Raw genomic sequence first — 25329 nt, forward strand, 5'->3', positions numbered from 1 at the left:
TTGTTTTACCCAAGTTAGGGGTTGTTCCACCTTATCATTGATTTGTCTATAGCTTTACTATTCAGATTTAATTCAGCCAGACAAGCAGCTTTACAAGCAGATTTACATAGTTTTGTCTGTATCGGTGGTGGTGGGTCATTTGCAATTGTTTGGTCTATAGGTTTACCATTGATATGCAATTCAGTCAGTAAGTACTACTAAATAATGATAACACTGCTGTGTGGCAGCAACAGTCATTACAATAATGTTGACAATATACCAAACAATTAGTGGAGTGTGTATATATGCATTATTGTTCCTTGTATTATGGCATAAGTATAACATATTGTTTCATAAAGTGCCTTCATGCTGTGCTATAGTATCAAATTATTAATTTGACCAAATTATTAATTTGACCAAATTATTAATTTGACCAAATTATTAATTTGACCAAATTATTAATTTGACCAAATTATTAATTTGACCAAATTATTAATTTGACCAAATTATTAATGTGACCAAATTATTAATGTGACCAAATTATTCATTTGACCAAATTATTCATTGGACCAAATTATTCATTTGACCAAAAACGTTGTTCTGCACAACTAAAAGGGGTTCCCTTGTATGAATCCGCATGTGGCTTTTCAGGTGACCCATTTGATTAAAACATTTTCTACAAACTGTGCAACTATATGTGACCCCTCACAGTAGTTTGATATACAAGGGGGCCATGGTCATTTTTCAGTTTTTTACATATTATGAAACTACATAATGTAAGCTTTCATATGATGTATTGTTCATTGAAATTGGAAAAAATACATGACCATCTGAAACTTGTTGAACTGGAAACCCCAAAGCAGAGAATTTCCCCTGCAAAGATTCCAAAGATGTTAGCACCTCTGGGCCCCAGGAATGGGTGTGACAATAGATACTTGTCTCCACCCCTAATGGCTTGCATAATCACTCCCCCACCCACTAACCACTCCCCCACTAGGCTAGCTGTCAGTGAACACTTAGTAGGCAGTGTGCTAAAGTACATGTTGTTTTACTTAAGTTAAAGTATCAATATTGCAATATGGAAATATAGGACTGACGTTGTTTAGTGTATGTTTTGTAATAATACAATCTAAAAAGTAACTAGTAGGCTAACTGAGTTTTCAAATAAATACATGGAGTAAAACTATTTGCAGCCTTGTAGTTTTAGACCCATGCTTTTAATTGCTAAATTTAAAAATGCTGTATGTTTACATTACATTATTATTAATATGTACAAAGGTACCTTTTTTACCCCTAAATGCATGGCTTAAATCAGCCGTGCACTGATGTGAAAGAGTTAAAATCTTTTCAACAGAAAGTCAGGGGAAAAAATACCTTAGACGTTTGTTATGATCCTTTCCACGTTTTAAGAAGATCACACCAGGATTTGTACTACACATGTCATCACATTCAATATTTGAGCTGTTCTTCTAACAACAACAATGTCATATATAAAAGACAGATTTCACCACGATGCGCGACCACGCGGACACGCAATGTTATTCTTTCAGTATTGATCATCAGGCAGCAGCATCCAACGGTAATAAAGTTACAAAGATTTAAACACAGTGCTAAACCACACATAGCTACACGTGTTCACTGATATAAAGGGCAAAATAATGGATTACAAGTAACTAAAACAATCTCGTCAGAACGCACAGCTGTGTGTAGTGTGGAGACCACAAACACAAAACTGGCAGCAACTTTTTTTTCTTCAGTGGACGGCTTGAGCTGGAGAACAAAGAGCCAATCGAAACGACTCTATGTAAATACGTGTAGGAATGTTCACACCCCCAAAATGCGCAAATAAACTGTAAATACAGAGACATTTTTGCAATGTAATTACAACGACTTAATGACACTAAAACGACTTTCTGATGGAATAAAAACATTCTTTAACATTCCAACTGTGTTAATGTGGCAAAAAACGAAAACCAAAAAAAAAAAGCTATTTTGGTCTATTGTGGAGTTTCATTAGAGCCGACTTGTGGTTGAAAATACTGTGAGGGGTCACATATGGCTTTACCCCTGTATGAATCATCATGTGTTTCTTCAGATTTCCATTAAGATTGAAGCCTTTGCTGCAAACTTTGCAACTGTAGGGCATTTCCCCTGTATGAATCATGGTGTGTTTTTTCAGATCGCCCTTTTGAACAAAGCCTTTCTTGCAAACTGTGCAACAATATGGCTTTTCCCCTGTATGAATCATCATGTGTATCTTAATTAAGACCATTCTTTTGAACAAAGTCTTTAGTGCAAACATTGCAACTATATGGCCTTTCCCCTGTATGAATCATACAGCTAAAGGCATCCTCCCCATTGTGACTCATCAAAACGCACACCAGTCTTATAGTGGTGCCGGTCCACGGTAGAACAATCTAAATGAGAAGTCTTGAAAAGACGAAGGTGGCCGCACACACTCGTAGCCACAGTGCAGATACTTTATTGACATTTTGTATTTTACAATTACAATACAATTATTGTTAATGTTGTATAATTACAATGCACATTGACAATTTGATGTAGAGAATAGCGGAGCATTACAGCAATTTACTGGTGTAAATTTCCTCTCTTCACATTGTTCTGATTCTGACACAGAAGACAGTCATGAGGGTAACAGGTACGGCTCGCCCCAAAGCCGTGGATAGCTCGCCCCCAAAGCGTGGATATCTTGCCCAAATCATGGATATCTCGCCCCCATTCTCATATTAGAACATTTAGAACCAACACTTAGTTGTTGTTGGTCAAATGATGCATGGGTAATGAATGGCTCATCCCCCTCCATTGTTCTGGAAAAATCCATTCTGGAGAACATTTAGAACCAGTTTGTTGTAAAAACATGAAATACAAAACTATAGTAATGGATACAGAATCCTTCTATTATTTATTTTTAGAATATCTACATATACATGTTTGGTCTATTACAACATTAATACAAATCAGGCAAAAACTGGCACAAACTGGTAACAGTTTCCCTTGTATGAATCCCCCAGAGTGGGGGGTGGGACATGCCAGGGATAGGTAAATACTGGACCAACTGGTACAACTGGTTGGTCAATGGTTAGCTGACCTCAATTCAGCTCTTAAGGCACTTAACTGTGCCTATAACCATGATATAGTACGGAGCCTTGAGTATCGTATTGCATTTATACAAAGTAACAGGAAAAAAAATATGATGTACATAACAATAATTAATTTTCATATTGTTGTGCAATTGGTGCAAAGTAAACACAATGTGTGCCCATTGTAAATTCACGCTCAATTTTAAACATGTTAGACTCATTGAAGACTTAAAGAGTCAGAAAGACCCAAATATGCACACGCAATTGAGTGGCAAATCAAGTTTAACGTTGTTTAAACTAGTGTTTGGATGTATGGGGTGCCAAATATATTAAAGTAGTCCTACAGCATGGCAATTTGAGGTACCCTTCTTTAAAATGTCAACATGTAATTTGGTCATTATAGGTAGTTTAACATGCAGACGTTTTTTTGCTGTCATTTTGAAACATTCTGTTTCTATTTGCATGTTTCTATAGTAAGTCGCTCTGGGTTAAGAAGTAGGTCAGGAGTGGCTTATTGTCAGTATCAGCCGGTAACACGCGGGAGTCTATCCCCGTTACAATGCACTAGGAGATGGATTGCTGAGGCGGAGCGCCACACCTACCATCAGCTCCCAGTACTTCCCGCACAACTTGCTGCACCAAGCCGTGCTACTCATTCGCTGAGTTGGCGGTGGCCGGGATCAAACCCATTAACTTTTGGTCCAAAGGCGAGAGCTCTACCGACTAAGCTACCCGGACACAAGGGTTAAGAGTCTCTGCTAAATTACAAATTGTATGCATGCTAATGCTATATCACCATTGTCTTACCCAAGTTAGGGGTTGTTCCACCGTGTCATTGATTTGTCTATAGCTTTACTATTCAGATTTAATTCAGCCAGACAAGCAGGTGTGCAAGGAGATTTACATAGTTTTGTCTGTATGGTGGTGGTGGGTCATTTGCAATTGTTTGGTCTAGATACGTTTACCATTGAGATGCAATTCAGTCAGTAAGTACTACGAAATAATGATAACACTGCTGTGTGGCAGCAACAGTCATTACAATAATGTTGACAATATACCAAACAATATTAGTGGAGTGTTTTTAACATTGCCAGTTGGTGTACAATTAAGAGACCAACATTATAAATCAATACCCCATAACCACATGTTATTTAAATATGTTTGGTGCATGATACATTGAAAGAATAATAAAGATTCTGTATAGTCTACCAGAAGGGGAAAATACTTAATGTTACTCTGGATTATATATGCATTATTGTTCCTTATATTGTAAGTAGCCTTGCCGAGCCATGAGGCCCATAGGGCAGGAGCCTATCTCCTGTTTCTGTAGCGTGAGGCAGCTTGATGTACAAGTAGACCCCCTGGACATGACACTAGTATGTCCTTATATTGTGGCATAAGTATAACATATTGTTTCATAAAGTGCCTTCATGCTGTGCTATAGCATTTTACATAGTAGGCTACTTTGATAGTCCTTTGCAATTTTAGCTTAGTTGTACACAGAGCAGGATTCACCAATATTACAAATACAAAAATATGCTCTATGTTGTTGTTGTTGTTGTTGTTTTTCACCAATCGAAAATAGGCTTAGGCTATGCACAATAATTATAATGTATATTTTTTCCACCCGGCATTTGGAATACAAACGGTTCAGAATCACTGATTTAAAGGAACTCTTCCTCTTCTCTTTGTGTTCTTCTCCCATGGTTCTATGTCGACCCCAGATCCACAAAGATTGCCTAAATTGCATAATTCTTTATAAATAAAGTAACATTAGCAGGGTCATGCTATCATGGCTATTGTATAGGCAAAGCCTTTAAATGCTAAGTGGAAGCCAGTTAAACAATCAGTTTGCGCCCCCGCTTGTTTGCCTATTCTTCCCCCGTCCCGCCCCCCACTCTGATTGGCCCTTCAGACCCCATCATTGAGTATTTAGCAGGGCTATGTTCTGTTTTGTGACACACTAGTCCACACAAGTTGGTGAGAGCAGCAATAGGTGAAGTAGACTGCAAGGTAGCCTATGTAGTTTTGGTCTGATAATTATTTTCTACTGGATTTGACTGAGGATTGCTGTTTAGGGACCAGCGGTGACCAACAGTTGTGCAGTTTCTTCCTATTGTTGGTCTATTTGGATCAAGAACACAAAGAGCTGACAATATGTCTTACTATATGGCTTTACTGCAAACATTGAATTCCTTGGTAAACAAGCAACTATCTGCAGCTGCTGTCGACAAGATAATGGGCATCGTTGGAAGAATTATAACAGAGTACGAGGACCAAGCTTTTTGTTTCAAGAAAGAGATTGACTGCCAACGCAGACAACTGTATATTGTTTTAAAACCAGACGCTGAACTACACAGAGCAGGTTGGTAAAATCACTAAATCCATTTCACTGAGTTGCTTTAGGTACAAAGTGGCTTTGAGTAGTACAGTAGATTAAATTAGTATTGATATACAGTAAACTAGCACATTTAGCCCATGAATTGCACTTAAAATATGTAATGAGAGCAATGCATGACCTTTATTGGTTGTTGACTTTTGTTTCACTTCAGTCCAAGTTACGCTATACATGCATAGGTTATTCGGAATGATTGCAGCTGGTAACTTTTAACAAATGTATTTTATAAACCATTTTTTGTAGTACATCAGTACTGCATCTTAAAATATGCCAAACTATTATTGGTGTATGACAATTTCAAACTCATGTCTTACTCTCATATGTCATCTTTTGTCTAGATTCCTTCCACCTCACTGTGTTAAATCAAGAGGTTTACCCTGAACAGCAGGAGTGGAGCTCCAGTCTGGTACAGAAGGTACCAGAGCCCCCACACATTAACAAGGAACAGGATGATGCTGAAGGGTCACCACATACATCACTAGCAGTGGAACGTGAAGATGAGTCTCCACAGATTAAAGATGAACAGGAGGATGCATACCAAAGAGTAGCGGATAATGATGGGTCACCACATACATCACTAGCAGTGAAACGTGAAGATGAGCCTCTGCACATTAAAGAGGAACAGGAGGACGTACATCAAATACTAGAGGGTGCTGATGGGTCACCACATACACTACTAGCAATGAAAAGTGAAGATTATGATGAAAACATCTCCATAGAGAGAGCCTCTAGTCAGCACCTCAATTGAACACATGGATACACAAGCTGATGTAGAGAACAGTGGAGTATTACAACTATCTACTGGTCTAAATGTCTCTTCGCATTGTTCTGAATCTGACACTGAAGACAGTGATGACTGGGAGGAGAATAGGGAAGAACAGACACATTTAAAAAAACTGAAAGCACACAAAACTCAAGCGGAAGAAGAAATATTGCATTTGAGCCAAGAATCATCAAATAAATTATCAAAACAAACAACATCCATAATGAGTCACAATGGGGAGTGTCGCTTCAGTTGTGAAGTTTGTGGCAAAGGCTTTAAATGGAGAAAAACCCTGAAGACACACATGATGATTTATACGGGGGAAAAGCCCTATAGTTGCACAATTTGCAGCAAAGGATTTGTTCAAAAGAATGATCTGAAGACACACATGAGGATTCATACAGGGGAAACACCCTACAGTTGCAAAGTTTGTGGCCAAGGTTTTAATGTTAATGGAAATCTGAAGAAACACATGATGATTCATACAGGGGAAAGGCCCTATAATTGTACAATTTGCAGTAAAGGCTATATTCAAAAGACTGCTCTGAAGAAACACATGTTGTTTCATATGGGGGAAAGCCCTATAGTTGCACTGTTTTGTGGCAAAGGGTTTAATCATAACGGAAATTTGAAGAAACACGCCATGGAAAAAGCCCTACTGTTGTAAAATATGTTCTTGTTAAGTATTTTTAAAGCACACGATTGAACCCTCTTTAAGTTGCTTAAATGTTTTTGGTTTTGGTCCAAAGGCGAGAGCTCTACCGACTAAGCTACCCGGACACAAGGGTTAAGAGTCTCTGCTAAATGCCTAAGTTACAAATTGTATGCATGCTAATGCTATATCACCATTGTTTTACCCAAGTTAGGGGTTGTTCCACCGTGTCATTGATTTGTCTATAGCTTTACTATTCAGATTTAATTCAGCCAGACAAGCAGGTGTGCAAGCAGATTTACATAGTTTTGTCTGTATGGTGGTGGGTCATTTGCAATTGTTTGGTCTAGATACGTTTACCATTGAGATGCAATTCAGTCAGTAAGTACTACGAAATAATGATAACAGTGTTGTGTGGCAGCACCAGTCATTACAATAATGTTGACAATATACCAAACAATATTAGTGGAGTGTTTTTAACATTGCCAGTTGGTGTACAATATGTTTGGTGCATGATACATTGAAAGAATAATAAAGATTCTGTATAGTCTACCAGAAGGGGAAAATACTTAATGTTACTCTGGATTATATATGCATTATTGTTCCTTATATTGTGGCATAAGTATAACATATTGTTTCATAAAGTGCCTTCATGCTGTGCTATAGTATTTACATAGTAGGCTACTTTGATAGTCCTTTGCATTTTTAGCTTAGTTGTACACAGAGCAGGATTCACCAATATTACAAATACAAAAATATGCTCTATGTTGTTGTTGTTGTTGTTGTTTCACCAATCGAAAATAGGCTTAGGCTATGCACAATTATAATATATATTTTTTCCACCCGGCATTTGGAATACAAACGGTTCAGAATCACTGATTTAAAGGAACTCTTCCTCTTCTCTTTGTGTTCTTCTCCCATGGTTCTATGTCGACCCCAGATCCACAAAGATTGCCTAAATTGCATAATTCTTTATAAATAAAGTAACATTAGCAGGGTCATGCTATCATGGCTATTGTATAGGCAAAGCCTTTAAATGCTAAGTGGAAGCCAGTTAACCAATTAGTTTGCACCCATGCATGTTTGCCTATTCTTCCCCCGTCCGGCCCCCCACTCTGATTGGCCCTTCAGACCCCATCATTGAGTATTTAGCAGGTCTATGTTCTGTTTTGTGACACACTAGTCCACACAAGTTGGTGAGAGCAGCAATAGGTTAAGTAGACTGCATGGTAGCCTATGTAGTTTTGGTCTGATAATTATTTTCTACTGGATTTGACTGAGGATTGCTGTTTAGGGACCAGCGGTGACCAACAGTTGTGCAGTTTCTTCCTATTGTTGGTCTATTTGGATCAAGAACACAAAGAGCTGACAATATGTCTTACTATATGGCTTTACTGCAAACATTGAATTCCTTGGTAAACAAGCAACTATCTGCAGCTGCTGTCGACAAGATAATGGGCATCGTTGGAAGAATTATAACAGAGTACGAGGACCAAGCTTTTTGTTTCAAGAAAGAGATTGACTGCCAACGCAGACAACTGGATATTGTTTTAAAACCAGACGCTGAACTACACAGAGCAGGTTGGTAAAATCACTAAATCCATTTCACTGAGTTGCTTTAGGTACAAAGTGGCTTTGAGTAGTACAGTAGATTAAATTAGTATTGATATACAGTAAACTAGCACATTTAGCCCATGAATTGCACTTAAAATATGTAATGAGAGCAATGCATGACCTTTATTGGTTGTTGACTTTTGTTTCACTTCAGTCCAAGTTACGCTATACATGCATAGGTTATTCGGAATGATTGCAGCTGGTAACTTTTAACAAATGTATTTTATAAACCATTTTTTGTAGTACATCAGTACTGCATCTTAAAATATGCCAAACTATTATTGGTGTATGACAATTTCAAACTCATGTCTTACTCTCATATGTCATCTTTTGTCTAGATTCCTTCCACCTCACTGTGTTAAATCAAGAGGTTTACCCTGAACAGCAGGAGTGGAGCTCCAGTCTGGTACAGAAGGTACCAGAGCCCCCACACATTAACAAGGAACAGGATGATGCTGAAGGGTCACCACATACATCACTAGCAGTGGAACGTGAAGATGAGTCTCTGCACATTAAAGAAGGACAGGAGGACGTACATCAAATACTAGAGGGTGCTGATGGGTCACCACATACACTACTAGCAATGAAAAGTGAAGATTATGATGAAAACATCTCCATAGAGAGAGAGCCTCTAGTCAGCACCTCAATTGAACACATGGATACACAAGCTGATGTAGAGAACAGTGGAGTATTACAACTATCTACTGGTCTAAATGTCTCTTTGCATTGTTCTGAATCTGACACTGAAGACAGTGATGACTGGGAGGAGAATAGGGAAGAACAGACACATTTAAATATACTGAAAGCACACAAAACTCAAGTGGAAGAAGAAAGATTGCATTTGAGCCAAGAATCATCAAATAAATTATCAAAACAAACAACATCCATGATGAGTCACAATGGGAAGAGTCGCTTCAGTTGTGAAGTTTGTGGCAAGGGCTTTAAATGGAGAAAAACCCTGAAGACACACATGATGATTCATACAGGGGAAAAGCCCTATAGTTGCACAATTTGCAGCAAAGGATTTGTTCAAAAGAATGATCTGAAGACACACATGATGATTCATACAGGGGAAAGGCCCCACAGTTGTACCTTTTGTGGGAAATGCTTTATTACAACTAGTGCAATGAAAAGACACATGAGGATTCATACAGGGGAAACACCCTACAGTTGCAAAGTTTGTGGCAAAGGTTTTAATGTTAATGGAAATCTGAATAAACACATGATGATTCATACAGGGGAAAGGCCCTATAATTGTACAGTTTGCAGTAAAGGCTATGTTCAAAAGAATGCTCTGAAGAAACACATGTTGATTCATATGGGGGAAAGCCCTATAGTTGCACTGTTTTGTGGCAAAGGGTTTAATCATAACGGAAATTTGAAGAAACACACCATGGAAAAAGCCCTACTGTTGTAAAATATGTTCTTGTTAAGTATTTTTAAAGCACACGATTGACCCCTCTTTAAGTTGCTTAAATGTAAGATCTGAAATGGTTCTTATTCCATTCCACCATGACAAACATCTGTGCTGACACATGATATCCCACAATGAATTACATGCAAATACACTTTCAAGCTATCTTTTGATTGTTTGTGTCCAATGTCTAACATTATCCCAAACCCTAACCTGGCCCTAACCTCACAGGAAGCCACAGGTGATTTGTAACCCGCAGCACAGGTGATTTTTAACCCGCAGCACAGGTCTGACTTAAGGGCAGGCCCCCTATTCGGGAATACAAATGAATCCAGAATCAAGGGTTTCGTTTATGTGTCACTACTAATACAAGTACAAACATCTAGATGCCAGACTAGCAGCTATATGCCTACATGTTATGGAATCGGGGACCATAACATTTTTATTTTTAAGGGTCTAGCCGGAACGGGTCAATCTCGCTGGAACGCAGAAGGCAGGGTGTTCCGACTGTGTACACTGTACACTATATAAGTCTAGCTCAGCAACAACGTGGGGAAAATCCACAAGGGAAACCCTTACAAGCTCCACATGACTGCAAACAGCTTTAGGCCTACATGTCTGAAAAGCGTACGCATGCAGCGTACGCACGCAGCGTGCCAGCTAAATGTATAATATGGTCAAATTCATAATCTGTAAAATATGATTAATGCAAGATACAAATAAAAACATCCTGAAAACGAAAAAGTTTATGCTTTTTTGTTCACTACATTATGACTTAAAGGGGCATTCCACTCATTTTCAACATTTTACTATGTCATTAATGTACCTTAGAGCTGTTGTGTGGAAATAATAAAAAAGTTCCCCCATTCTGTGTTTCCTAGAACTAGAGGTCTGAAAAAAATCATTAACATGGTGAAACACATCTTGATGATGTCATCAAGATGTGTTTCACCATGTTAATGATTTTTTTCATAATTACAGTTCTAGGAAACACAAAATGGGGGGACCTTTTTATTATTTCCACACAACAGCTCTAAGGTATATTAATGACATAGTAAAATGTTGAAAATGGGTGGTTTTCCCCTTTAAGTAACATTGTTTCATGAACTGTCTCCACTCCGTCCTCAATCCTCATGTCGTGTAGGCTGTGTAAATATTTTGTTGTTTCCAAAACGCAACCTTTGCAACTACTATTATACTGATAAATTATTGTTTTTTATTTTTTTATTATTAAGCTTAAGCAGATACAGGCTATGAGAATGAATACATTCAAAGAGCCAAATCAGTGATCTGCAGCTACTCAGTCAGGCGTACAGTATGTCTAAACTGAATGTTGGATGAATGACAGTCTTTGAGCTTTGTGGGATTACAGTCACATACTGAGGAGGTGTTTGTTCAGCCTCTTCTTGAAGGCATGAACACAGTTAGATGTAATGTCTCCAACAACCACAGGGGGAAGGCTGTTCCATGTCCTTATAGCAGAGTGGAGAAAGATCCTATCAAGGCATTTGGTGTTTGACTTGGGGGTTTCCAGGGCGTGGCTTGGTAGTACTCTCCGGGTGATTCGACCTGAGGTGTGAGCTTGAGGTAGTAGTGCTTTGAGGTCCACTGGACAGTTGGGAGTGTGCATCTTGTAGAAAACAGTTGTTGCTGCAACTGTTCGGCGATGACTCAGCTTGCTGATGGAGTACTGCTGTAGGGCAAGGTCCTCATCTACCGCAATGATTTTTAAGGCCTTTAAGGCAAAAGCCGAATAGCCCTGTGGTCCGATTTCCCAAAAGGGGGGCGGAGGAGGGGCTTGTAGGCGCCTGGAAAGGTGGTGTAGCAGTGATCCAATATGCCATCACCTCTATTGTTGCAGGTGATGTGCTGGTTGAACTTGGGGAGAACCTTCTTAAAATAAGCCTGATAACCAGCTCAGTGGCCTTGTGGTTAGAGTGTCCGGCCTGAAACTGGGAGTTCGGGGTTCGATCCCTGCCCGGGTCATACCAAAGACTGTAAAAATGGGACCCAATGCCTCCCTGCTTGACACTCAGCATCAAAGGGTTGGATTGGGGGGTCAAATCTACTAATCAAATGATTCCCGAGTGTGGCACGGCTGCAGCTCACCGCTCCTTGGCTTCACTGCTCCAAGAGATAGGTCAAATACGGAGAACAAATTTCACTGCGGTAACGTGTGTGACAAATCGTATGACTTTGACTTTAACTTTGAAGCCTTATTAAAGTCTCTCCCACCACAAAGACACATTCAGGCTGAGCCGTTTATTTTTCACTGATGGCAATGTGCAGCTCATTCAATGCTGTTGGCTCTTGGGTGGATGTAGACGCCAATGTATTTTGATCATTATAGGTAGTTTAACATGTCTTTCTGTTGACACATTATGTTTTTATTTGCAGTTATAACAATTGCAAATATATACCAGATGTACTGTATATAGTATGCCTGCTAATGCACCGTTGTTTTACCCAAGTTACCCTGTTTCATTGTTAGGGACTGTTATGCCATTGTCTATAGCTTTGCTATTCAGATGTAATTCAGCCAGACAAGTAGCACAGACTCATTGTAACTGAAGGTGTGATTTACATAGTTGTGTCTGTATCGTACATTAGAGTGTAATGATGGTGGGTCATTTGCCATTGTTTGGTCTATAGGTTTACCATTGAGATGCAATTCAGTCAGTAAGCACTACTAAAGAATGATAGATCACTATTGTGTGGCAGTACCAGTCATTACAATATACCACCAGTCATTACAATGATGTTGACAATATACCAAACAATTAGTGGAGTGTTTTTAACATTGAAATAGTCATTACATTGGTGTACAATTAAGAGACCAACATTATAAATCAATACGCCATAAATGTTATTTAAATATGTTTGGTTCATGATACATTGAAAGAATAATACATATTCTGTAAAGTCTACCAGAAGGGGGAAACACTTAAAGTTACTCTGGATTATAATATGCATGATTGTTCCTTAAATTATGGCATACGTATAACCTATTGTTTCATAAAGTGCCTTCATGCTGTGCTATAGTATTGTAGTACTGTAGTTGTAGTTGTATGTTTCATAGTCCTTTGTAGTTTTCTAAATGCAATTTTAGCTTATAGTAAGAGAAATCTATGAAAATCTGGGAACTAAATCGTTACCAATAAATTTCTTCACCAATGTGTTTCTAAAGGTGTCTAATAACATGTACTAAAAGTTTGAAATTCAACTCCCGTGGGAAAATTGAGTTATTAGCATAATATGTGACCATACCCATAACATCCTATATAAGGCAAAAAAGGCCACATTTCATCATTCTTTAAGTAGCATGTGACATATGAAACTAGGGTGTTTGCATGATTCTGAATCCATTCCAAGCATTAGTTTTGCACAAAAAACACTCCTTGGGAGGAAAACGGCCACACAAACGTGATGAGGTCAGCCCATTTGGTCAACTGGATATGGCCTAATTTAGCCCAAGGAGTGTTTTTTGTGCAAAACTAATTCTTGGAATGGATTCAGAATCATGAAATCACCCTAGTTTCATATGTCACATGCTACTTAAAGAATGATGAAATTTGGACTTTTTTGACTTATATAGGATGTTATGGGTATGGTCACATATTATGCTAATAACTAAATTTTCCCACGGGAGTTGAATTTCAAACTTTTAGTACATGTTATTAGACACCTTTATAAACACATTGGTGAAGAAATGTCTTGGTAACGATTTAGTTCCCAGATTGGTCAAATACCTGATAAAATGCCCTTACTATTAGTTGTACACAGAGCAGGATTCTACAATATTACATATTGAAACAAGCAACTATCTGCAGCTGCTGTCAACGAGATAATGGGCATCGTTGGAAGAATTATAACGGACTACGAGGACCAAGCTTTTTGTTTCAAGCAAGAGATTGACCGCCAACGCAGACAACTGGATATTGTTTTAAAACCAGACGCTGAATTACACAGAGCAGGTTGGTAAAATCACTAACCTACTGTAACAGCAAATTTACACTGAGTTGCTTTAGGTACAAAGTTGTTTTGAGTAGTACAGTAAGAAATGCATGTCCTTTATTGGTTGTTGACTTGTATTAGTTTTACTTCTGTTCAAGTTACACTATGCATAGGTTATTCGGAATGGCTGCAGCTGGTAACTTTTACCAAATGTCTGTGATCAACCATTACAAATCATGCTTTTTAAAATAAAATAACATTAGTAGCCTACTGCATCTTAAAATATGCCAAAACTAATATTGATGTAAAATATCAATTTAAAACTCATGTCTTACTCTCATATGTAATCTTTTGTCTAGATTTCTTCCACCTCACTGTGGTAAAACAGGAGGTTTACCCTGAACAGCAGGAGTGGAGCTCCAGTCTGGTGCTCCTCTAAATATATTGACAATTTCGTCAACATAAAAACTGGACTAAAATATTAAGAAGGGACTAGTGGAAAAGAGATCCAGTATAAGTCATTTTACACTTGGTTGCATGCTTTGCTGCGACACGTGGAAATAGCAGATCTACAAGCGTCACACTGTGTCGCGTTGTGACCTTGTAGATCGGCTATTGTCAGCAAGTGTAAAATCAGCCATTACGGCAAAAAACATTTTAGTCGACTAAATCAACTGTAGATTTAGTCGACTAACACTAAAGCATTTCAGATGACAAAATATGACAAACTACATTTAATTTTATTCAAAAGACTATGACTAAACTAAAATAAAAAAAATCCGTCAAAATCAACACTGTTAAGTTAAATTCCCATTGACAATATCATCATACATCATGAAGATGTATGATGATAAGAGCGCCCCTCACTTCACACTGGTGTGATTTATTTATGCCCATCTTTGTGCGTCTGTGTGTACAAACTGTGAGAGAGGATTTGATGGGCTGCACACATAATGTGATGTATGATGATATATGATGATGTACGATGATAAGACCGCCCCTCACTTCACACAGGTGTGATTTCATTGAGGGGCACTAGCCCCTCCTGTATACAGCTTTTGTCCCCACAATGTGTCTGCAACACAAACATTAATTACCATTGACAATGAAGGGAAAATTCACGTCATCTTGTCCCCACACGTCTCATATTTGCCATCGACAACGAAAGGAGAAATTAGGTCAAATGACCGCTAAATATGACGTAAATTTGTGGCAACAGACAACAGGCATTTTGATTGGCCAGTATGAGATGATGCATGATGATGTACGATGATAAGAGCTCACTTCACACGGGTGTGATTTTTTTCTTTTTCAATTTGGCAAAATCTCAAGCTCCCTCCACAAGACAGCACGACTCAGCACACAAGTGGAGAATCACTGACTGAAATAGCTTCAAACTGCTTTGGTGGGTTGTGTCAGTAAAGGATGAAGACCAATGCCCTACATCGGAGGTGTTTCTATTTTAGTTTGAGTAGGGGACCTATCCTGTTAGGTCCAGTGAGCAGGATAGGTCTACTATCCTGTTAGGTCCAGTGAGCAGGATAGGTCTACTATCCTGTTAGGTCCAGTGAGCAGGATAGGTCTACTATCCTGTTAGGTCCAGTGAGCAGGATAAACCTATCCTGTTAGGTCCAGTGCTGTGCTCACAGGCGGAGGGATCAGAGCAGCGGCTACTACTCTCCGCTCACTGGACAGAAAATTGAAGGTAGCACACGCGTTCGGCGTGTCCTGGACCTCCACGGCGATGCCTTTACCCCTCAGAAGCGCCAGGACGGCGGGATCGATCCGTTCGACCCGGGCTCCCGTTCCCAGCACGAGGATCTCTATCCGCGGCTCCAGCGCGTGAAACAGCGAGACGCTCTCCGCCGTGACGTCCACGTGACTGCCGACGTTCCACTGCAGGATGGCAGCGGGGGGCAGTAGCGCGCAGGGCCCGAACACCGTGTTGCCGTCGATGTTGAATCCTCTGGGACTGTAGCTGCGGATCATGACCCCGCCCCCGCCCGGCTCCTTCTGCATCACGGACACGGTGGTGCGCTGGTAGTACATCTCGTCATCGCCGGGAGCGAGCCTGTGACCCCGAGACGGCACGACGAGACTCGAGAAAACGGGGGATGCTCGAGGGGAGAGGATCACGCTCTGGGCCGATCTTCGCAGGACTCTGGTGGCACATAGCAGCATTTTGTTTTCAACACAAGTCTTGTTCCACCTTCCGGCCAGGCGCTAAATAAAGTTGCGGATCTGACTGATGCCACGCATGTAGCCATATATTGAGATTTTGTTGTCCACAGTTATGACCGCTAAGCCCATTTATGGACATGCACTGATGACATCTTGGGCATAAAAGGGACATGGAAATACATACAGAGATCTCCATATAGGGGCACAAAAGGGAGGAATAGGCCGAATGGACCCAGATTTGGGGGCGTGCGCTCCAGGTGAGCCCTTGATGGAACGTGCCCAGCGAGAATGGAAACGCCCTGTAGACATCGGTGGTGGAAAGTAACTAAGTACTGTGGCGGCCCGAAATGGTCCCCGAGCCGTCTGTTAATGACACCTGTCACTCACCCCTGGGAACCGCCTATTGTAAAAAGCCCCGTTGATTGCGCCGGTGCGCACGAGTGGAGTGTGGAAACAGACCGACAGCCAGAGCGAGACGTTCAGTCTTGGACTTGGACCTGTGCGTGAACGAGGAAGTTAGCCACTCGATTCTCGGCGTTCGTTGACACGTTTAGTCCGCAAAAGTGGCGTAGACTCGGGCGTGTTGAAGTGGACATTCCCCAGAGCTGCAACCCTTCCACAACGGACCCGCATCCCGACCTGTTTCTGTTCCTGTCACGCACGAAGCGGTGCAGTGGTATTTTCCCCTTATTATTTCAAGCGCTTTTGTATTGTTTTGGAAACGTATAAAGAGCCGGTCTACTCGGTTAGACAGACTCACTCCTTCATTCATTAACATTCACGTTGCGTGCGGGTTGCGGGGATCTGGAACAATCATTGCAAGCATATGGTAAACGGAATGGTTGTCATGAACTGAATTGACGGGAGGTTTCGAGTGAAGGTTACGTGTGTAACCACAGACCTTTGGGTATTTTGACATACATTTTTGTTTCTTTTTTGTTTATTTACAAACATTGCAAACTGTTGGGTTTTGTTTCATGAAAAGTGATGAACTGAGTTTATTCTGGTTGAATTCTAAATAATAAGTGTCTATGGTGTTTTATTTCTTGGTGTAAAAGGGTTTGCATTTGAATGTGCAAGTCCTGTGTCGGTTTCTGAAGTGGTTAAACCCAGATGAGGAAGAACTCATTCAAACAAAAGGAGAAATATATTTCTATGGTAGACCGAGTCTACCTGGCACCCCTAAAACCGTTAACCAGCCTAAGCGGAAACCGTTACAGTACAAATATTTACTCAATAAAATTACATATACCTCAACATTGCAAGTACAGTGCTTGAGTATTTCCAATTTATACAAGCATTGTACTCTGATATAAACGCTTAAAATATATTTAAAATTGAATACAAACGAGAACAAGTCCATAGACTTGTCTGCCACATGACTTCACATGGGATGCTTTTTTTTTTTTTTACATCATTAAAAGTCCATATACATTGCTGCAATATGGACGCATAACAGGTTATTTGAATATTTAGGGCTAGCTTTCCAACACAATGCAAGGCTTAAAACATTTGACATGGCCTTTTCAAAACAAACTTCATGTGGCCTTTTTAATGTATCCTTTTTTTGTGCATGTCTTTCATCCCAGTGGCTCTCAAAGTCCGGGCCAGGGGGGTATACAATCGATAGTTAGGAACCAATTGGACCCCGACCGCTCTGTAACCCAAGAGTGCAGAAAAGGAACCAGACGGACCCTTACGGCTCTGCTTTTAAAACACGTCCGTGTTATTGCATTCCGACGGTGACCTGCCACACCTTGATCAGGTTGTCGGTGTAGCCCGCGAACAGGGTCTGGCCGTCGGCCGACCAGGCCAGGGAGACGCAGTGTGGCGGCCCGGCCTTGCTGCCGGCGCCCACCGCCTCCTGCCTCAGCTCCATCACCACCACCTTGCCCTCCAGGTCCCAGATCCTGATGACGGGGCCGGCGGCGGCGCACAGCCAGTAGCGGTTGGGGCTGAAGCACAGCGCGTTGATGATGTCGCCGGCCTCCAGCGTGTACAGGTGCTTGCCCTCGTTCAGGTCCCACAGCATGGCCTGGCCGTCCTTGCCTCCCGACGCGCACAGGGAGCCGTCGGGCGAGACGGTCACGGCGTTCAGGTAGCCCCGGTGGCCGATGTGGTTGGTCTTCAGCTTGCAGTTGGCCAGGTTCCAGACCTTGACCGTGCGGTCCCAGCCGCCGGAGACGATGATGGGGTTGTTGCTGTTGGGCGAGAAGCGCACGCACGACACCCACTCGGTGTGGCAGTCGTCCTGGATGCTGTACTTGCAGACGCCCAGCGTGTTCCACAGCTTGATGGTCTTGTCACGGGAGCCCGACACGATCTGGCGGTTGTCGGCCGAGAAGGCCACGCTCATCACGTCCTTGGTGTGGCCCACGAAGCGACGGGTGGTGGCGCCGGTGCTCAGGTCCCACAGGCGCAGCGTGCAGTCCCAGGAGCCCGACAGGGCAAACTGGCCGTCCGACGAGATGACCACGTCGCTCACGAAGTGCGAGTGGCCATGGAGGGCACGCTCGGGGACGCCGTAGTTGCTCTCGTCGCGGGTCAGCCTCCACTTGATGATGGTCTTGTCGCGGGACGACGACAGGATCATGTCGGGGTCCTGGGGCGTGGTGGCGATCTGGGTGACCCAGCCGTTGTGGCCCTTCAGGGTCCCCCGCACTGTCATCTGCTCGGCCATCTTTGTGGGAGTTTGGTTCCTTTTACGAGGATGGATTGCAGGTACAGCCTAGAGATCACAGCGAATGTACTTCTTTTTCACACGTTGAGCTATTTAAGTGTGGACAATATACCACATGCATCGATCCGTGACACGGTATGACATTCTCTGAACCAAATATAGTCATCTTCCTTTGCCGGGTCCTAATAAGGATATACATGTACATCTAGCTCCTTTTCTAATGTCACATTTACAGATTTGTAATTCCTCAACCTTATTTTCTTGGGAGTTACTTCCCCCGACTTTCAGCACTTCTGTTTAGACAGTACTCAACTGGCTAGCGTGTTTTGCTCTCATATGACATATTTAGATCATATGGACGATTGGAGGTCCACCACTGCAGTGCCCAAATATAGACATTTACATCATGGCCAGAATCGTGAATAAAAGGAACGGTAAAGATTCCAGCTAGCACCCTCATATGAATATATCTCTCACGGTAGGGATAGCCGTCAATTCTAAATGGTACATCCCTCGATTCACACACACACCGCACCCGGCCGCCTACATATTAGTGCTTCATTCAGGTTCTTGCCCGGGTAGAAGCTGACAAGGGGACACTAAAAAAACAAAATGGCCTCTGCATATCTCACTCACCGGCAGAAAGTGTTGCGGCTGTACAAGAAATCCCTGCGACATCTGGAATCGTGGTGCGTGTTCAGAGACAAGTACCGCTTCTACGCCTGCACGCTGCGGGCTCGCTTCGACGAGAACAAGAACGAGAGGGACATGGTGAAAGCCACCGTGATGCTGAAGGCCGGGGAGGAGGAGTTCTGGGGGAAGCAGCACCCCCAGCCCTACATCTTCCCCGACTCCCCCGGAGGGACGTCCTATGAACGCTACGAGTGCTACAAGGTCCCGGAGTGGACGCTGGACCACTGGCACCCCTCGGAGAAGGCCGCGTACCCGGACTACTTTGCCAAGAGGGAGCGGTGGAAGAGGCTGAGGGAGCAGAGCTGGGACAGAGAGGTGGCCCAGCTCGAGGCCGAGACCCCGGCCGGCGGTCCCAGGACCGAGGCTCTCCCGCCGGCCCGCAAGGAGGGGGACCTCCCCCCTCTGTGGTGGCAGTACGTGACCCGCGCCAGGGAGCGCCCCACATAATCACAGACCTTCCCAATGTTGATAGTCCCTGCTGTCTACTTTTGGCTGAGCACGGAATGTGATGATGTATGACAGCATCACGCCTGTTTGAACTTAAGTGAGGGGCACTTAAGTTCAAACAGGCGTGATGTTTTGTCCTCCACAATGTTTTAAGTTATTATTTAAAAAGATTTTCAAAAATAAAACGATAAGAAATTCAAAGTATTTCAGACATTTCCAATTCAATAACAACTTTTAATAAATAGTGACATATTGTAGATTGGCCACTTTAAGCGTTCCAAATGGTGTTGGTTTTTCACTGACATTAGGGTACTGGCATAAAAGCGTTGCCTAGCAACAGTGATTTATACTGATGTTCGCGGTCTCCATATGGGCATAATCTGGGCACACAACCACGATGATCTCTATGTATGGGCATGCTATAGTAAATTGTGCTGCTGTCGGTTAAATCCATATCTGGACTAATGGCGCGGTCCTTTCACTGTGTTACCAGTGCCTGCCCTTTGTTTCCTGGGTTATTGCATTGACAGCATGTTGTCTCACATATATGGGCATATATGGGCATATATGCGTGCCTGCCACAATCAGATCCAAAGAAAGACACTGCCTGCCTGCCAGCCAACAAGTGGGACTCATAAGTTCATATGACAGTGTTGAATAATAGATATTCTCACTCACTTTTGTGGAATCTGAGATGAGATTTCAAATTTAACTTTTTGTTTGTGACTTAGAGAGAGGGAACTGTCATTGAGGAGATATCCATGCATTTCTTTCGTAAGTGTCGGCACTAATATTATGCCGGTTATTCGATGATTGATTGATGTTTTTCATCACATTGGTAGGCTCACACATCAAAGTATAATCGTCTTCATCATGGGTGGAAAGAAGAACAGCGCAGCTGTGGTGCTCCCCCTGGCGGCAGCAGCAAGGAACGGCGTGGCGGGAGATCTTCCCGCAGGGAAGAAACAACCGACATCCAAACGTAAAGGTCCAAAGATCTACAGCCTCAGCAACACGGCCCAAGTCGACACCGGCAGAGCGTCCGACAAATCGATCCTTGAGGTCGTCATTCAGCCCGACCTCGAGAAGAAAATCGTCAAGCTGATCAACGACTTCAGACGGGAGGACGGCGAAAGGTCACCCGTCTCGGGACGACTCACCAGCAGGAAGCTGGTGGAGCTGTACACGGCGCTGCAGAAGTTCCACTTCAAGACGGAACACATCGAGGAGGCCATGAGGAGCAGCGCCCTCTACGGGGGAGACCTCATCTCCGCCCTCGAATGGCTGTGCCTCAACCTCGAGGACGACGAGCTTCCAGAAGGCTTCGGCCAGAAGATGCAGGAGGAGGAGGAGGAGAGGCGACCTCGCGACAGGCCACGGCTCCTCCAGACCCCCACCCAACACGAGCCAGCGGACCCGCCCGTCCTCGACAAAGCACTAGACAAGACGGCCAAGACACCCGTGAAGGACGAGGCTGCGAGCATAAAGGAATGGATACTGAGGTACGCTGAGCAGTCCAGCGATGAGGACGGTGACCGCCTGGAGGAGGAGGTTGATGCCGGGATGAAGGTCGCGTCACACAATCCAGAACCGGATGAAAGGTCTGATCCAAACGACAGGTACCGGGTGCTGACAGCAAGCCTGCGTGACACAAAGGAGACGGCAGCCACGGCCAAGGCGAAGCGAGACGCGGCAGGCCAGAGGATGGCACAGGACAGGATACGCGTCATACGGCAAGAGCTGAAGCCTCTGGAGACTCACCCCATGTTTGACCCAGCTCTGAAGGTAGTGGATGCACCTCCGAAAGAAAGGAAGACACTTCCTGTCACCGGGGAGAAAGAGGAACTCAACTTAAGTCTGTTTAAACAGGCTAAAAAAAACCCTCCCCCGGAAAAAGACGTTAAAAAGAACACACCGAAGGATGTTCGGAATTTTGACCACGCGGCTCGCAGCTGGACGGGAAAGTCGCCCAAGCAGTTCCTCATAGACTGGGTGCGCAAGAACCTGCCCAAGAGCCCACCGCCGGCCTTTCACAAGGTCGCGGCCGGAAGATACTGGAGGTGCAAGGTGCGTGTTCAGAAAGCAGATGATATTCTAGAGGTATGTCCCACCATTCTAACTGAGGACAGTGCACAGGCCCAACACCTCGGAGCCACACTGGCGCTCTACCACCTGGTGAAAGGCCAGTCGGTGCACCAGCTCCTGCCTCCTACCTACAGAGACGTATGGTTAGAGTGGCGAGACGGCGAGCAGCAGCGACGGGAAGAGACCCGCAACGGCACCAACAAAGCCAGAGATCAGTTTATTTCCCGGCTACTGACGCGGCTTAAACAGCAGAAGAACCAGAGCTACGACCGGAACCCCGAACCCGTTGGGACACAGATCCAGAATGCTGGTGAAGATGACCCTGAAGAGACCTGGGAGAACCTGGCCGGTCAAGACGGTGAAGGAAGAGGAGAAGGAGATGATACGAGATTAAGGAAGGAGAAAGAAGAGAGAAGGAGGAGAGAAGCAGCAGCAGTCGAAGCAGCCAGGACGCTCCTCTTGAAGCTGCGGAACTCCCCGCTGGCCCACAAGCTGCTCGCCGAACGACAGCAACTGCCGGTCTTCCAACACCGGAAGTGCGTGCTGGATGCTCTGCAGCGCCACCGCGTGGTAGTCATAGCCGGCGAGACCGGCAGCGGGAAGAGCACGCAGATCCCACAGTTTCTGCTGGACGAGCTGTTGACGGGGCGCGGCGGGGCGCGGCCGTGCAACATCGTCGTCACGCAGCCCCGCAGGATCTCGGCCGTGAGTCTGGCCTGCAGAGTCAGCCGAGAGCTGGGTTGCGACGACGGGCCCGGCTCCGCGTCGTCGCTGTGCGGGTACCAGATCCGGATGGAGAAACGTTCGGGAGCGTCCACCCGGCTGCTCTACTGCACCACCGGCGTCCTGCTCAGGAGGCTTCAACGCGACAGACATCTCGACTCCCTGACGCACGTCTTCGTGGACGAGGTCCACGAGCGCAGCGTCCAGTCGGACTTCCTGCTGACCATTCTGAAGGAGGTGGTGATGGCGAGGAGGTCGGACCTGCGCCTGGTGCTGATGAGCGCCACGGCCGACTGCCACAAGTTCTCCGGCTACTTCGACCGCTGTCCCGTCGTCACCGTCCCCGGCCGGACGTTCCCTGTGGAGGTGTTCCACCTGGAGGACGTGGTGGAGCAGACGGGCTACGCGCTGGAGAAGGACTCGGAGTACAGCCGGAGGATCGTCGAAGAGGAAGAGGAGGTCAACGTCTCGGTCACCCAAAGGGCTGGCAAGACATCGCTGCACCAGGAGACGATAGTGAAGGAGGACTCCGGCGGTGCTGGCTGGGACCTGGGTCCAGACCTGGAGCACTTCAGCAGCAGAACCCGTCACGCACTGCAGTACATGAACCCCAACAGGATCAACATGGACCTGCTGCTGGAGCTCGTCCACCACCTGGACACGGCTCCTCGGTTCGCTTCGACGGACGGCGCGGTTCTGGTGTTCCTGCCGGGCCTGGCTCACATCCGGCAGCTCCACGACCTGCTGTCCGCCGACAAGAGGTTCGGGGACAGAGACAGGTACCGCGTGATGGCGCTCCACTCTGCACTCTCCTCCGCGGAGCAAGCCGCCGCCTTCGTGGTGCCCCCCGCGGGCGTCAGGAAGATGGTGCTGTCGACCAACATCGCCGAGACGGGCGTGACGATCCCCGACGTGGCGTTCGTCGTCGACACCGGGAAGACCAAAGAGAACAAGTACCACGCGAGCGGCCGGATGAGCTCCCTGTCCGAGACCTTCGTCTCCAAGGCCAGCGCCCTCCAGAGGCAGGGCAGGGCGGGACGCGTGCGGAGCGGCTTCTGCTTCAGACTGTACCCCAGGTACCGGTTTGAGGCCTTCGCGGAGCACGCCGTACCCGAGATGCTCCGCGTCCCGCTGGAGGAGCTCTGTCTTCACATCATGAAGTGCGAGTACGGCTCCCCGGAGGACTTCCTGGGCCTCGCCCCGGACGCGCCCCGGCCGCAGGAGGTCAGCAATGCCGTCGGCCTGCTGCGGAGGATCGGAGCATGTCACCCGGAGGGTCACCACCTGACCCCGCTGGGCCGCCATCTGGCCGGCCTGCCCGTCCACGTCAAGATCGGCAAGATGCTCATCTACGGCGCCATCCTTGGCTGCCTGGATCCCATGGCGACCATCGCGGCGGCAATCGCCGAAAAGTCTCCGTTCTCCACGCCGATGGACCGGAAAGAGGAGGCCGACCTCGCCAAAGAAGCCCTGGCGTCGGCCAACTCTGATCACCTAACTGTATACAACGCGTATGCGGGATGGAGGAAGTCTCGGGCCGAAGGACACGGAGCAGAGATGTCCTACTGCAGAAACAACTTCCTCGACCGCACGGCCCTCGTCGCGATAGAAGAGGCCAAGCGAGAGCTGATGAGGATGATGCAGCAGGCCGGTTTCTGGTCCCCGAACTGCGCCGCTGAGCCCCATACGCCGTCGATGATGGGCGGCGCCGCGCTCCAAAAGGAGCAGATCGCCGTCCTGCGGGCGGCACTGACGGCCGGGCTGTACGACGGCGGCGTGGCCCGTCTCCTCCGCAGCCCCTCCTCGGCCGTCGACGTCCTGGAGAAGGTGGCATGCGTGGCCGAGACACCCCAGGGCAAGGCCCAGGTCCACCCATCCTCTGTCAACCGCCACCTGCAGACGCACGGCTGGCTCCTCTACCAGGAGAAGGTCAGGCACGGCAGGATCTACCTGCGCGACACCACGCTGATACCGGCGGCCGTGCCCATGCTGCTGTTCGGAGGGGAGATCGACGTCCACCACCGCGAGAGCCTCGTCGCCCTGGACGGCTGGGCGTACTTCCGGGCTCCGGTGCGCGTCGGCGTGCTCTTCAAGCACCTCCGTAAGCTGATGGACTTGCTCCTCGAGAGGAAGCTGGAGAATCCGCTGATGCGACTGGAAGACGAGAAGACCATTCAGTTGATTCTGGATCTGATCAGAACGGAGCGCAGCGCTTTGTGACGTCCGAAGGAGAATGTCACCCCCCCGTTGTCAAACCGCCGAGTACCGATTCTCATCGCTTTGGGAACCCTGTCTGCACTTTATTTTTGTACAGAAATCATACATGTCTATTATTTGGTGGATGTTATATTTCTTTTTTTAACAATTTGTCAAAGGGACTAACAAACACTTACATTTCAAATAATTATAATGATTTGATGGGCCTTACAAATAAGTTTAACTGTAAAATGTGAAATGTGAAGAAAAAAGCATCGAGCAGTGTTTATTACCCAAAACGTAACAAAATAATAAAAAACGAGACCTAGAAAACTAAAATTGAAATAAATGAATAAATAAAATGAGGCATGTTGCAAAACACAATTTAAAAATAACACTCATGTGAAGTGAGCGGTGCCTTCTATCATGATGATGCTGATGATGAGAAC

General features: G+C 45.0%; 4 protein-coding genes across 4 annotated transcripts; 2 read left to right on the forward strand and 2 right to left on the reverse strand.

The window, feature by feature from the left end:
- Window positions 1-15492: 15492 nt before the first annotated feature.
- On the reverse strand, window positions 15493-15954 carry LOC306926347 (NADH dehydrogenase [ubiquinone] 1 alpha subcomplex assembly factor 3-like; the record flags this gene model as incomplete). Its single annotated transcript, XM_079505609.1, has 1 exon — window positions 15493-15954. Exon 1 carries the CDS (start codon window positions 15922-15924, stop codon window positions 15493-15495), a length of 432 nt encoding a protein of 143 aa, XP_079361735.1. The 5' UTR covers window positions 15925-15954.
- A 1828-nt stretch (window positions 15955-17782) lies between these two features.
- LOC306926349 (small ribosomal subunit protein RACK1-like) lies at window positions 17783-18736 on the reverse strand (the record flags this gene model as incomplete). The annotated part of the gene is made up of 1 exon (XM_079505615.1): window positions 17783-18736. The coding sequence occupies one exon, from the start codon at window positions 18734-18736 to the stop codon at window positions 17783-17785; it is 954 nt and encodes a 317-aa protein (XP_079361741.1).
- A 612-nt stretch (window positions 18737-19348) lies between these two features.
- Window positions 19349-19876, forward strand: LOC306926757 (NADH dehydrogenase [ubiquinone] 1 beta subcomplex subunit 9-like; the record flags this gene model as incomplete). The annotated part of the gene is made up of 1 exon (XM_079506174.1): window positions 19349-19876. The coding sequence occupies one exon, from the start codon at window positions 19349-19351 to the stop codon at window positions 19874-19876; it is 528 nt and encodes a 175-aa protein (XP_079362300.1).
- An 873-nt stretch (window positions 19877-20749) lies between these two features.
- LOC306926350 (ATP-dependent RNA helicase DHX29-like) lies at window positions 20750-24904 on the forward strand (the record flags this gene model as incomplete). Its single annotated transcript, XM_079505616.1, has 1 exon — window positions 20750-24904. One exon carries the CDS (start codon window positions 20750-20752, stop codon window positions 24902-24904), a length of 4155 nt encoding a protein of 1384 aa, XP_079361742.1.
- Between the last annotated feature and the right edge of the window lie 425 nt (window positions 24905-25329).

The sequence above is a fragment of the Electrona antarctica genome, assembly GCF_951216825.1.
Source record: "Electrona antarctica genome assembly, chromosome: 7".
NCBI classification, from domain to species: domain Eukaryota; kingdom Metazoa; phylum Chordata; class Actinopteri; order Myctophiformes; family Myctophidae; genus Electrona; species Electrona antarctica.